General features: G+C 38.7%; 1 protein-coding gene across 3 annotated transcripts in view; it reads left to right on the top strand.

Annotated features, from left to right (window-relative positions):
- The window catches only part of MGLL (monoglyceride lipase), a 131967-nt gene that overhangs the window by 19015 nt on the left and 97264 nt on the right, over positions 1 to 15688 (top strand). For all 3 annotated transcript variants that reach the window (XM_053720827.1, XM_053720826.1, XM_053720825.1), the window contains exon 3: positions 3390 to 3496. In XM_053720827.1, the coding sequence (XP_053576802.1) occupies positions 3390 to 3496 (107 nt within the window). The remainder of the gene's footprint in view (positions 1 to 3389; positions 3497 to 15688) is intronic.

Genomic DNA, 15688 nt, shown 5'->3' with positions numbered 1-15688 from the left:
CTCACCTGAGCCCACGTTGCTGATGCCTCACCTGAGCCCACGTTGCTGATGCCTCACCTGAGCCCACGTTGCTGACCCCTCATCTGAGCACACTTTGCTGATACCTGAGCACATGTTGCTGATGCCTCACCTGAGCCCACGTTGCTGATGCCTCACCTGAGCCCACGTTGCTGATGCCTCACCTTACAAGGTTTAGAATTGATATGGTATGGGGTTTTTTTTCACATGATTTCATTCTCGGTAATATGGTTTAAATTTTAGAGGAACCACTGGGTCAGCAATTGGTCAACTTGAGGCTTCAGTGGGAAGACGTGACCAGTGTAGAATGGTGTGATAAAACACAGAAGTGGAACATGACATTAATGAGAAAAAATCATGTGCTGGAGTTTTTTTTTTTTAGATGTATGTGGGGTAGAATTTCCAGAAGATAAGTAACCATGGTGCTAACGGTGAGATGCTGGAGGTAGACTGGTGCAAGACTCACACATAACATGAACATGAGATCTGCTTGGGGGCAAGACAAGGGGTATGTTGCTATATAATAATATATGCTGTGGTATATCATGGATGGGTCAACAACAGTCCACTAAATGAGACATCCCGCTGGCTGAACTGCTCTAACAAGAGATAATGCCATATTGTAGCACTGGATTAGCTGGGTATTGTGTACCAGAGATAGGATCGTCAGCCGTGTTAAAATATCAACAACTGAAAATGAACTAAACAGCCTCAGACCACCAACAACTCAGAAATTGCCCTTGTGTTGGTTACAAATTTGCTGTCTTTTCCATCAGGAGGAACTAAAACTGAAGCAAGTTAAAGGGATACTAAACCCAATTTTTTTTCATGATTCAGATAGAACATGCAATTTTAAGCAACTTTCTAATTTACTCCTATTATCATTTTTTCTTCGTTCTCTTGCTATCTTTTTGTGAAAAAGAAGGAATCTAAGCTAAGGAGCCAGCCGATTTTTGGTTCAGACCTCTGGACAGCACTTGTTTATTGGTGCTGTCCAATCAGCAAGGACAACCCAGGTTGTGAACCAATAATAGGCCAGCTTCTAAACTTACATTCTTGCTTTTCACATAAAGATAGCAAGAGAATGAAGAAAGATTGATAATAGGAGTAAATTAGAAAGTTGCTTAAAATTGCTTTCTCTATCTGAATCATGAAAGAAAAAAATTAGGGTTCAGTGTCCCTTTAAGGTCTGAGATTTGGAATCAGATATGTGTCATGGATTAGGATTTTGTAAATCTTACAACATTTTCTGGATGCACCAATCAGAGCTCTTATCCCTGGAAGTTCTGTGTGTGACTGAAGCACCCCTGTTTGTTGTTAGAGCCCAAGTGTCCCCTCATCCGTCAGAGGGATTCCTTGAGGTTACTACAGTTAAAAAATGCTTCAATGACACTAGGAGGAACGTTGTGGGTTTTGTATAAGGAACAAGATGCCTAAGTAACAGACAGCAATGTGGTCATCTGCTGGAGGGTTAGCTCAGTATTGGGCCCTGGAGCCTTCCCAAGTAATGCTCCATTAGTTCTTATTTTAATTTAACTCTGAAAATTGTAGCATTTACACCTCCCCAGAGAGGCAGGAGTACTTTCCTGTCCATACATAATACTGGCACTCCTACATGCTGTACCCTGATTGGCTGATATATGCAGGAGCTGTTTATCCTGTTCCTAATAGGTCATAGCAAAGGATGTAGAATAAACAACATTCTTTTTGGACTTTTCAATGAGTGTGCCCAGGGACTATACAACAAGGCATACTTTCTAAATGATTTGAAAACATAGTGTGCAGATCTTTAGCAATGTAGTGGATACTTTCTAAAGCAGAAAATATATTGTAATGTTTCCTTAAGTTTTTTACTGTCTGAACCTCTAAATGGGAGTAAAATTGAGACTCAATGAAGCAAAAAACAGCAAAACTGGTGGAAAACTCCAAAAAGCAGACGTATTGCTGTGCTCATATACTGGATAGTATGGTACTGAATCCGATCTGTAACAGGGCTAGGTTTTACTTCAGTATTTTAGTTTGGTTTAACACCATTAATAATGTCTCTAAGAAAGTATTTGCTTTACCTTCTATGGGTGTATTATATACTTTATGTGTATATCTTTTTATCTTATAAGCTTAAAGGGGCAGCTGTGTGTTCATTTTATTTTTTCAATCCAAAGTTTATTAAAATGTTTTTAAGCACACGAAACAAAATGAAATGATATAATCATGTAAGCAACATATACAAACGAAACCTTTTACAGTAATTGAAACATTAAAGGAACATTAAACCCAATTTTTTTTTTCATTATTCAGATAGAGAATACCATTTTAAACAACATTCAAATTTACTTCTTTTATTTAGTTTGCTTAATTCTTTAGATATCATTTGTTGAAGAAATAGCAATGCACATGGGTCAGCCAATCACACAAGGCATCTATATGCAGCTACCAATCAGCAGCTTCTGAGCCTATCTAGATATGCTTTTCAGCAAAGGATATCAAGAGAAGGAAGCAAATTAGATAATAGAAGTAAATTAGAAAGTTGTTTAAAATTGCATTCTCTTTCTAAATCATGAAAGAAAAAAAATTGGGTTTCATTTCCCTTTAAAACATTACCAAGGAATAACAGACCCAAATAACCCAGTGTCAAATATAAACTACTAGTTAGATAAGGGGGGCAATGGAAAGAAAAAATACTATATTATCCATATTATCTATATTATTGTGTAAGAGAAACAGAGTATACAGAACGCAGCTGTTTTTTTTTAATAACAATTATATATAGATGCAGTTTTAAATAACTTTCTATTTTCAAAATGTCTTCGTTCTCTTGGTATCTTTTGTTGAAAAGCAGGGACGTAAGCTCAGGAGCGTGCACGTGTCTGGAGCACTTTATGGCAGCAGTTTTGCAAGAATGTTACCCATTTGCAAGAGAACTAGAGGGCAGCACTATTTCCTGCCACGTAGCGCCCCGGATGCTACCTAGGTGTCTCTTTAACACAGAATATCATGGGAACGAAGCAAATTTGATATTAGAAGTAAATTTGGAAACTTTTTGTTTAAAATGGTTTGTTCCGCCTGAATCAGAAAATAAGTTTTTGGGTTTTATATCCCTTTAATTTCTTAAATAGATGAGACTGATTTGTATACAGTTATTTTACAGTATTCATTTAACCCATTGCTTGCTATTATAATGCAATGTGCTTCACCCCTCCTTGGCAGTCAGCTGGTTAAATGTTATAACAGTCTCCTAAACCTACTGTAGTACATTGAATGTTTTTGAAGGTGGAAAAGATAATAAATAAGGTTTAAAAGTACAATTTTACTGCCAATATCACTAGCTTTACTAGACTGCAGAGCTAACAATCATTTTCTTGCCTTTTCAGGGCTCTTGTGTTCATAGTCCATGGCGCGGGAGAGCATTGTTGCCGCTACGATGATGTGGCAGATTTTCTGACCAATCTGAATTTCCTCGTATTTTCCCATGACCACGGTAAGTCTTCACAACTCCAGCAGCAGACATGGGGTTAATCTTCCCATTTGAAGCAGCTTCTGTTTCTGAAGCCATCAAACTGCTCCCTGCAGAAAGCGATATAACGATTTTATTCCATTGTGACTCCTATTTACGTTGCTAAGTAGAATGTCGGCAGGTTTATGTAACCATGCAATTTAGTTGGCAGGAGCGTGATTTCCGCCCTGCGCCTTATTAAAGCAGCAATTCCCTCCTAAATGGAGGATTAATTTTCTGCGTTCGATCAGGGGCCCTTGTACACTGGCGCATTCTGTTCTAGGCTACATCTCCCCGTTTCCATTAAAGATACATTTTACGGGTAAATATTACAGTTTATTCTTCTGTCAGTGGTAGAAATATTCTCCCTACTTCTCCACTTTCCAGTGCTGAAAATACTCACATTTAACCTAGAAAGGAAACAAGCTGACAGTTTCTTTTAACTTCCTAAACCTGCTGCAGTGAAGTCAATGAATTATTTAGAATGGGAACTGTACTGATTCTGTGTAAAATGCTAGAATCAGTGAGAAAATGATGCAAATGCAAACAGTGCAATAATAATATACATTAAAGGGACATTGTACACTACATTTTTCTTTGCATAAATGTTTTTATAGATGATCCATTTATACAGCCCATCTAGGGGTGTTTTTGTAAATTTTTTATAGTTTTTCGTATTTTTAAAGGACCAGTCAACACTGTAGATTTGCATAATCAATAAATGCAAGATAACAAGACAATGCGATAGCACTTAGTCTGAACTTCAAATGAGTAGTAGATTTTTTTTCTGAGAATTTTAAGTTATGTCTTTTTCCACTCCGCCTGTACCATGTGACAGCCATCAGCCAATCACAAATGCATACACGTACCATGTGACAGCAATCAGCCATTCACAAATGCATACACACTTATTCTTGCACATGCTCAGTAGGAGCTGGTGACTCAAAAAGTGTAAATATAAAAAGACTGTGCACATTTAGTTAATGGAAGTAAATTGGAAAGTTGTTTAAAATTGCATGCTGTAGCTGAATAATGAAAGTTTCATTTTGATTCAGTGTCCCTTTAAATAGCATTGTGCTGATTTTCAGACTCCTAACCAAGCCCCAAAGTTTTCGATGTAAAAAAACAGACTTCAGATTGCTTCTGTTTGTATAATAGATCTATTCATATGCAGGGGAGGGGGGTGGTCTTCTCTCAGCCCCTTTCAGTGGGTGTTCCAGCCTAACCTCATCAACAGTACTAAATTGTAAGTAAGTATTTAAGGTTTTATACTGGATTTTTAGATCAGTATATGTGCATATTATTCTTTATAGTAGCGTCTGTTACATGCAGTTAAATTAAAATTGGTGTATACTGTCCCTTTAAGGGCTAGATTAGAAGTGGAGCGCTAATTTATGACGCATCCTTAAATGGGCAAATCTGCCCGTTTGCAGGCGCACAATAAATAACCAGCCATTACAAGTAGAGCGTTAATTTATTGTGTGCCCGTAAACAGCCATTACAAGTGGCTGGTTATTATTAACACAAACTCAGGGTAGCAATTAGCGCTCAGAAAATTAACCAGAGATTAGATTTCTGGTTAATTTTCTAAAAGTGACCACAAAATAAAGGGTCTTTTTATTTTTTTTATGAAAAAAATGTAGGATTTTTCCCCCCTAAAAAGCTACTGCACTAGGCAGTTGTCAGGAGTTAAAAGTGGCAGTGTTGGGTGTACTAAAAAGTGCCTTTACATAGCAGTCTATGGGAACTGTGTGTTCCCTGTAAATATATATGTATATGCTTATATACACATATTTATGTGTTTATATGTGTATATACACAAATGAACACAAATAAATATATGTATGTAGTCATATACATATATATTTACATTTGCATGCGCTGGTATTAATTAGTTGAGCACAAACTATAACTTTCGCCAAAGCGATATTTTGCGGTCAACTTGTAATCTAGCCTTAAATGTGTTCAGCCTCTGCAAACAGGTTATACATATCGCTCCAGAGCCGATATGCACATCTTGTGAGCCAATGACAAGAGGCGTATATGTGCAGCCACAAATCAGCAGCTAGCTCCCAGTAGTACCTAACTGCTCCTGAGCCTACCTAAATTTGCTTTTTAACAAGAGATACCAAGAGAAGTAAATTTGATAATAGAAGTACATTGAGAAGTCTCTTAATGCTCTATCTGATCCATAAAACTCTCATTTTGACTCCTCTCAGGCCTGTTTAAATGAAAGAGATTCTGGTGCGGATATACATGGGCCAAGGGTCTGTAGTGCAGGGTAACTTGCGTGGGTAATGTCCGTTAGTTATCATGTAATCAGCTTGATTAGCCATTTAATTTCCACTAAAGGAGATAAAATATCAGCAAATAACACACCAAGTATCTATATGAGAATAAAACCAGCCCTGGCCAAACACGGTCGCAGATAGTTTTATCCTGATCCTCAACTTGTGATCACAGTGACTCTCCTGTCATTGGCAGGTGGCTCAGATTATGCAAAACAGAAATTAAACATTCTGAGAATTAACACTTCAGTTGCAAGACATTGCTGAACAGAGTTTCACTGCACTCTCTAGGTGCCCAGGGGGTAAAGAAATTATATTTGCCACTATGTATTATCCAAACTAGGATACTTAAAGGGGCAATACTTTTTATATATGCACAGTATGTATCGGCAATTACATGTTGCATTGCAAATGATCTGTGCACACAATAAGGGTCAGATTACGAGTGGAGCACTATCATTAGTGCGAGGAGTGTAAATGCGATCGCTAGATCGCGTTGTTCTTTACGCTCAAATCCATATTGCAAGTGGCGCGCTGTTTAAATTACAGCAAATTAGTTTGTGCAAATTTGCTGTAATTTGCGCTCTCCATATTTTCATTGGACGGCGTTGAGCGGCAATGCCTGCATGTATAACAAGTTGAAAAGAAATGTGATCGCTCGAACGCAATGCCATTTAACACTCAAACTTTTTACGCGACCTGAAAAAGTTTGACCGAAGGAAACAGTTGCACTAAACTATTCTATTTACCCCTAAACCGCCACACGACCCCATCACAAAGTAACCCACTGACATCTAAACCCCACTAACCTAACTCCTCCAAAGTTACCCTAAAACAGACTTTTAATAATAACTAACAGCACCTTAAAAAAGCAAAACAAAACTTACCTGAAAAAATAACCAACCTAATAAACCTAATATTACTGAAAAATAAAATAACCCTACCAAGTTATGCCTATTATAAAACCCCACTTAAAAAAACAAAACACCCCAATATAAAAACCTAAACTACTCTAAAAATTGCCCTGAAAAGGGCATTTGGCTGGGCATTTAGCTGTTTTGCTAGTACCATTAAAAAAAAAAAAAAAAAAAAAAAAAAAAAGACAACACTTCTCTAAAAAAACAAAAAACATAGATGAATCTGGGCTGCGGTCCATCTTCATCCCGGCGGTTGTTTTTATCCATCTTCTTACCTTATCTCCCCGTTGTCCTCTTCATGCGTTCACCAGCCACACACTGAATTTTCAATGTGATGTACCCCCTTTATATAGGGGTACCCTTGCATTCCTATTGGCTGATTTTCAATTTCAAATTCAAATCAGCCAATAGAATGAAAGCTTTTAATACGTTTACCGGCATTAGTACCGTGATAAAGTTCCCTGAATTTTAAATTGTGTTAAATAAATGTTGTGTAAAGGAGACCTGGATTCCTGAGAAAGTTGTTATATAGAGCTATTACCTTTGAGCTAATCGTAGGTCAGAAGAGTGTGAGTACCAGTGTTCTTATAAAGAGGATTGTATATTATGTTACAATGTTGCGCTATGATCCTGTATTCTCCTTTTTTCTTTTGAGCATTGAAGATTGTTAAGGACCATTTTTTTTTAATTTGTTCTTGGTTATATTGAGATATTGTGTCTCAATTGTGTATTTTATTCACAGGGTGTTGCACTATTGTTTTTATTGCACAGGATATATTAGTAATTAAGCACAGCATTACAAAACGTCTGCACACAATAAATATTTGTATATGCACAGTATATATCAGTAATTAAGTGCTACATTACTAAAGGTCTGGACACACAATAAATGTTTATATATGCAGAGTATATATCAGCAATTAAATGCTGCATTACAAAATGTCTGCACACACAATAAATGTTTATATATGCACAGTATATATCAGCAATTAAGTGCCATATTACAAAAGGTCTGCATGTACAATAAATGTTTATGTATGCACAGTATATAACAGCAATTAAGTGCCACATTACAAAAGGTCTGCATGTACAATAAATGTTTATGTATGCACAGTATATAACAGCAATTAAGTGCCACATTACAAAAGGTCTGCATGTACAATAAATGTTTATGTATGCACAGTATATATCAGTAATGAAGTTCTGCATTACAAAAGGTCTGCACACACAATAAATGTTTATATAAATATTTATATATGCACAGTATATATCAGCAATTAAGTGCTGCATTACAAAAGGTCTGCACACAAAATAAATGTTTATATATGCACAGTATATATCAGTAATTAAGTGCCGCATTACAAAAGTTCTGCATGCACAATTAATGTTTTATATACAGTATATACAGTATATCTTTTTTTACATTGCTAAAGATCTGCATACAAAGTGTTTGTTTTTTAAGCATTTGAAACTGTCATTCTGTTAGTAATTATTTCATTGTTTTGCAGTCTAGGGACATACACTTTGAAAAGCTTCTTCAGTATGTTGATCCTATCTCCTCTGCTGTGACCAATTTGGGAGAGATATGTGTGCTTATTTGCTGATTAAGCAATCACTTTGTATAATGTTGCAGGGTTCCAAAGTTGTTTTTTAATGCACATAAATACATAACATCTTAATGGGAGTTTGGAATTCAATTTCCCTTTATACCTACATTTATAATTTCAAGCTTATGTAAAAATATAAATGATTTCCTTTTATATCTCCATGTGCAATTGATTTCTCAGCCATTATTGGGTTAAATATACAGTCACATGACCCTAATGAACTGATGGAAAGTGGCGAATGTGTTCAGAGGAGACTTGCGTTGAACTATTCCCTACCTAATACTGAATGTTTCCATTGGTTCTGATGGAGATAAACCATCACTTCTTTATTTGTGCAGACTGGCGCGTAAACCGCATATGAGTTAGCCCCTCATGCTGGGAAGCGGTGCCAGGAGATGTGTGACCTGTAACCGGCACCTTGTGAGAGCTGCTCAGAGAGTGACAATGTGACTTGGCATTCTCGGCCATTGCTAAGTGTGCTGTGACGTTTTAAACTATTAACTTATAGCTGATTTGTGCCAGTCTTGTGATTGCTGTTTATTGCTTTTCACTCACTCTCAAAATCCTTTGCAACATCCCCAGAATCCACTTGACATCAAATACTGCTATGTCACTAATTCACTCTTACATAGGGTGACCATATTGCCGCTTTAAAAAGGGACACATATGAAAAATACATATGTCAGGGTTCTTATACAAAACATTTCTTTAAACAGCCCTGACATATGTATTTTTCATATGTGTCCCTTTTAAAGCGGCAATATGGTCACCCTACTCTTACATCATCTACAGCCCCTTGTTAATAGGCCCCCTACCAGTGCCAATCACACACATCACTCACCCTCCTGCATATATCAGTATGCGCTCATCAAAAACAGCTATGTCTCATAAAGCAAAGAGAAAATTATACATTTAATAACAGAAGTAGTAAATTATGTATATGAATTGGGGAAAGATTACTTTTCACTTTTATGTCCCTTAGATCAGTGATTTTTTAACCTTTTTTTTTGCCGTGGCACACTTTTTTACATTAAAAAAATCCTGTGGCACACCACCATCCCAAAATTTTAAAAAAATCACACATTGTAGCCTAATACAGCATATATATATACACATACAGACAAACACACACATACTGTATGTATTGTGCTGTTATGCCATGCCTCCTACAAACTACCCCTGCACTGGGAGTAAAAAACAAGCAAAGTTTAAAAAATATGTCACACTGTTGTCAGTCTGCCGTGGCACACCTGAGGATCTCTCACGGCACACTAGTTGAAAAACACTGCCTTAGATAACTATCTGAAAAAGCACATATTGCATCCTAAAACCTACCTCATGGTCTATTACTGACACAAAATGTGCCCTCTGCTGGCGCTCTGTTGTAATAACGTTCCATTCACCCTATAGTCAGACCCCCTCAGCCAAGCACTCCCTTCACCCCTCTCTGTCGCTCCATTTGTCCCACCTGCAGTAAGCTCACACGGGGGGCACACATTTCCTTCCATATTAGTATCTTAACTTGTGTTATTGTAACCCCATAGGATACTGCACCCTTTGTTTGCACCACATCAGTATAACTTTATATCTGAGCCTAGTGCCGGTAACGTGGTACAATAACCCTATTGTGGGTCCTACAAATGTTGAGACTGTGACATTTGTCACTAATCATTAAATAAAGTAAATTTTATGTGAGCATAACCAACTCCAAAAAATAATGTTGTAGTAAAGAATATTAATATATATATATATATATATATATATATTTTAAATGATATCTGTGGCATCAGAGGCAACGGCTTGCCCAGGATATAATTCCCAGAATTCCAAGCTGCAGAAGTTGATAATGCCCCAGCAGATGGAGCAGGTCTCTGTGCACTGAGGTTGTTGGCATGTTTATGTGGCTTATGGCCAAATGCGCGGCACAGGCAGCAGGGGATCCAGTAAGGCTCAGATACCAACAGCATCATCCAACAAAGGATGCTCATGCTGGCACATTACTCCTGTATTTACTAAACTCACACACTGCTTGGCACGCCTGCCATCCTAGCCCACGTATTGCAGGGGTATGCCAGTGTGCCTGCAGGAAGAGGAGGACAGACTGGGTCTAGCCATTCCCTGACTACAATGCTTATCCCTGTACTGCTGAAAAGGAAAATGTTCTACCTATAAGCTCCTGTTTAATTTGATATCATATATAATATAATGAAATACTCAGTATTCAGATTGGTGATGAACTCCAAGTATTAATAAGTTATGTTTTTAAGTGCCATACACTTAGATAAAAGGGCATAGATAACATGGTTGAGTGAAATTTCAGGGGTTATTAGTGTAACTGGTACTTTTGTAGTTAAAACCCTACAGTCGGCACACTCAACACATTCAGTAATACCCTATAGTAGTCAGCACACTCAAGACATTCAGTAATATCCTATAGTAGTCAGCACACTCAAGACATTCAGTAATACCCTATAGTCGGCACACTCAAGACATTCAGTAATACCCTATAGTCAGCACACTCAAGACATTCAGTAATACCCTATAGTCAGCACACCCAATGCATTCAGTAATGCCCTATAGTCAGCACACTTAAGACATTCAGTAATACCCTATAGTCAGCACACTCAAGACATTCAGTAATACCCTATAGTAGTCAGCACACTCAAGACATTCAGTAATACCCTATAGTAGTCAGCACACTCAAGACATTCAGTAATACCCTATAGTAGTCGGCACACTCAAGACATTCAGTAATACCCTATAGTCGGCACACTCAAGACATTCAGTAATACCTTATAGTCAGCACACTCAACGCATTCAGTAATGCCTTATAGTCGGCACACTCAACGCATTCAGTAATGCCTTATAGTCGGCACACTCAACGCATTCAGTAATACCTTATAGTCGGCACACTCAACGCATTCAGTAATACCTTATAGTTGGCACACTCAACGCATTCAGTAATACCTTATAGTCGGCACACTCAACGCATTCAGTAATAACTTATAGTCGGCACACTCAAGACATTCAGTAATACCTTATAGCCGGCACACTGAAGACATTCAGTAATACCTTATAGTCGGCACACTCAAGACATTCAGTAATACCTTATAGTCGGCACACTCAAGACATTCAGTAATACCTTATAGTCAGCACACTCAAGACATTCAGTAATACGCTATAGTCAGCACACTCAAGACATTCAGTAATAACCTATAGTCAGCACACCCAAAGCATTCAGTAATTCCCTACAGTTAGCACACTCAAGATGTTCAGTAATACCTAATAGTCAGCACACTCAACACATTCAGTAATACCCTATAGTCAGCACTTTCAAGACGTTCAGTAATACCTTGTAGTCCGCACACTCAAGACATTCAGTAATACCCTATAGTCAACACACCCAAAGCATTCAGTAATACCCTATAGTTAGCACACTCAAGACATTCAGTAATACCTTATAGTCAGCACACCCAACACATTCAGTAATGCCTTATAGTCAGCACACCCAATGCATTCAGTAATGCCCTATAGTCAGCACACTCAAGACATTCAGTAATGCCCTATAGTCAGCACACTCAAGACATTCAGTAATACCCTATAGTCAGCACACTCAAGACATTCAGTAATACCCTATAGTCAGCACACTCAAGACATTCAGTAATGCCCTATAGTCAGCACACCCAACACATTCAGTAATGCCTTATAGTCAGCACACCCAATGCATTCAGTAATGCCCTATAGTCAGCACACTCAAGACATTCAGTAATACCCTATAGTCAGCACACTCAAGACATTCAGTAATACCCTATAGTCAGCACACTCAAGACATTCAGTAATGCCCTATAGTCAGCACACTCAAGACATTCAGTAATACCCTATAGTCAGCACACTCAAGACATTCAGTAATACCTTATAGTCAGCACACTCAAGACATTCAGTAATACCCTATAGTAGTCAGCACACTCAAGACATTCAGTAATACCCTATAGTCAGCACACTCAAGACATTCAGTAATACCTTATAGTCAGCACACTCAAGACATTCAGTAATACCCTATAGTCAGCACACTCAAGACATTCAGTAATGCCTTATAGTCAGCACACCCAATGCATTCAGTAATGCCCTATAGTCAGCACACTCAAGACATTCAGTAATACCCTATAGTCAGCACACTCAAGACATTCAGTAATACCCTATAGTCAGCACACTCAAGACATTCAGTAATGCCCTATAGTCAGCACACCCAACACATTCAGTAATGCCTTATAGTCAGCACACCCAATGCATTCAGTAATGCCCTATAGTCAGCACACTCAAGACATTCAGTAATACCCTATAGTCAGCACACTCAAGACATTCAGTAATACCCTATAGTCAGCACACTCAAGACATTCAGTAATGCCCTATAGTCAGCACACTCAAGACATTCAGTAATACCCTATAGTCAGCACACTCAAGACATTCAGTAATACCTTATAGTCAGCACACTCAAGACATTCAGTAATACCCTATAGTAGTCAGCACACTCAAGACATTCAGTAATACCCTATAGTCAGCACACTCAAGACATTCAGTAATACCTTATAGTCAGCACACTCAAGACATTCAGTAATACCCTATAGTCAGCACACTCAAGACATTCAGTAATACCCAATAGTCAGCACACTCAAGACATTCAGTAATACCCAATAGTCAGCACACTCAACACATTCAGTAATACCCAATAGTCAGCACACTCAACACATTCAGTAATACCCTATAGTCAGCACACTCAAGACATTCAGTAATACCCTATAGTCAGCACACTCAACACATTCAGTAATACCCTATAGTCATCACACCCAATACATTCAGTAATGACCCTATAGTCATCACACTCAACACATTCAGTAATACCCTATAGTCATCACACCCAATACATTCAGTAATGACCCTATAGTCACCCATTTAATGTCATGTTGTCATCAGCGCACACAGTGTGTATTTAGTGTCATGCTGTCATCAGCGCAGACAGTCCATTTAGTGTCATGTTGTCATCAGTGCACACAGCGCATTTAGTGTCATGTTGTCATCAGCTCACACAGCTCATTTAGTGTCATGTTGTCATCAGCGCACACAGTCCATTTAGTGTCATGTTGTCATCAGTGCACACAGCGCATTTAGTTTCATGTTGTCATCAGCTCACACAGCTCATTTAGTGTCATGTTGTCATCAGCGCACACAGTCCATTTAGTGTCATGTTGTCATCAGTGCACACAGCGCATTTAGTGTCATGTTGTCATCAGCTCACACAGCTCATTTAGTGTCATGTTGTCATCAGCGCACACAGTCCATTTAGTGTCATGTTGTCATCAGCTCACACAGCTCATTTAGTGTCATGTTGTCATCAGCGCACACTGCGCATTTAGTGTCATGTTGTCATCAGCGCACACTGCGCATTTAGTGTCATGTTGTCATCAGCCCACACAGCGCATTTAGTGTCATGTTGTCATCAGCCCACACAGCGCATTTAGTGTTATGTTGTCATCAGCGCACACAGCGCATTTAGTGTCATGTTGTCATCAGCCCACACAGGGCATTTAGTGTCATGTTGTCATCAGCCCACACTGCGCATTTAGTGTCATGTTGTCATCAGCGCACACTGCGCATTTAGTGTCATGTTGTCATCAGCCCACACAGCGCATTTAGTGTCATGTTGTCATCAGCTTACACAGCGCATTTAGTGTCATGTTGTCATCAGCGCACACAGTCCATATAGTGTCATGTTGTCATCAGCGCACACTGCGCATTTAGTGTCATGTTGTCATCAGCGCACACTGCGCATTTAGTGTCATGTTGTCATCAGCGCACACTGCGCATTTAGTGTCATGTTGTCATCAGCGCACACTGTGCATTTAGTGTCATGTTGTCATCAGCGCACACTGCGCATTTAGTGTCATGTTGTCATCAGCGCACACAGTCCATTTAGTGTCATGTTGTCATCAGCGCACACTGCGCATTTAGTGTCATGTTGTCATCAGCGCACACTGCGCATTTAGTGTCATGTTGTTATCAGCGCACACTGCGCATTTAGTGTCATGTTGTCATCAGCACACAAGTTTGGGATCAGCGCACCCACAAAGGATGCATAGGATGCTGTTGCAATAAACATGTTCCTTTTCCTTGTGGTACAGACACCTCCGAGCTTTGCTGGTTAAAAGAAAATCTCTTTGGTGATAATGATCAAATCTGAGCTTTGTTTCCATAAACAGCTGTCGTGTAATTAATGCAAAATCTTCTGACTCCTGAAGCAGATGGGTGTATTTAAAAAAAAAATAATAATTCATCAACATGAAAAAGACTAAAATCTATCTCTGTGAAGTTTCGGTGTAACCCCTTCAGTGCTGGAGCAATGTGCTGGCTGGATGCTTAGCCACTGGCATTGAAAGAGTTAAAGTGTGACTGACTGCATTTAATACTTGCAGATAATATCCGACAGTGTTGCAGGAGCGCCTGGCTTATTATTGTTTTGCTTCAGCAAAAAATGTAATTAAATATCCAGATATTAATCTCTTTTTGGATGGACCAACTAATCCTTTGAATTATTTTTTGCAATTATTTTTTTCCTTTTTAAGCTTTGCTGGCTGGAATCTTGTCCATAATGTGGCAGATAAGCAAAAATGTCATCACTGCTACAATTTACCATCTTCCCCGGTGTGTAAAGAGAGAGACCAGCAAATAGAATCTCACCGGCACTGCAAAAGACAAAATGAGTATGAAAAATGTAACCTGGTTGTGTGCAGAGAAGGCCTAGCACATAATGTACAGAGCCCATACCGGTTACTTTGTGGCATCACCAGACAAGTGTGCCAGGTGCGGTCTATGGGCATTTGTCTTTTTCTGAGAAGCTGGGGGGGGTCTCATTCATCAACCTTATGTCTCTGCACCCTCAGCCTGTAGACTGTAAGCTCTCCGGAGCAGGGCCCTCTTCCTCCTGTACTAGATTTGTTTAGTCTGTTATGTTTTTGTATCTTATCACAAACTTCGTCATTGTATACCCCAGCGCTACAGCAGTGTGTGCCACTATACAAATAAATGATAATAATTACTCAGGGCTTCTACTGAATCTCCCATTGTTATCTCTAGAAAATACCCACACACATGTAATCACATGGATAAACACATGTAGAAAAATATGGGCAGACACTCAAAAAGTCAGTTCAACACTTTTTACTTAAGGCAGCAGTACATACAGAGCAACGTTTCGGGGTTAGCACCCCCTCCTCAGGCTCAATACAAATGAATGATAAATGCAATCCTTAAATAGCCAAGTAATCACATGGATAAACACATACATACACACGTGTACACATACACACATAT

The sequence above is a fragment of the Bombina bombina genome, chromosome 7, assembly GCF_027579735.1.
Source record: "Bombina bombina isolate aBomBom1 chromosome 7, aBomBom1.pri, whole genome shotgun sequence".
Lineage (NCBI taxonomy): Eukaryota > Metazoa > Chordata > Amphibia > Anura > Bombinatoridae > Bombina > Bombina bombina.
The sequence above is the reverse complement of the archived record's forward strand: the minus strand, read 5'-3'. Positions and strand labels throughout refer to the sequence as shown.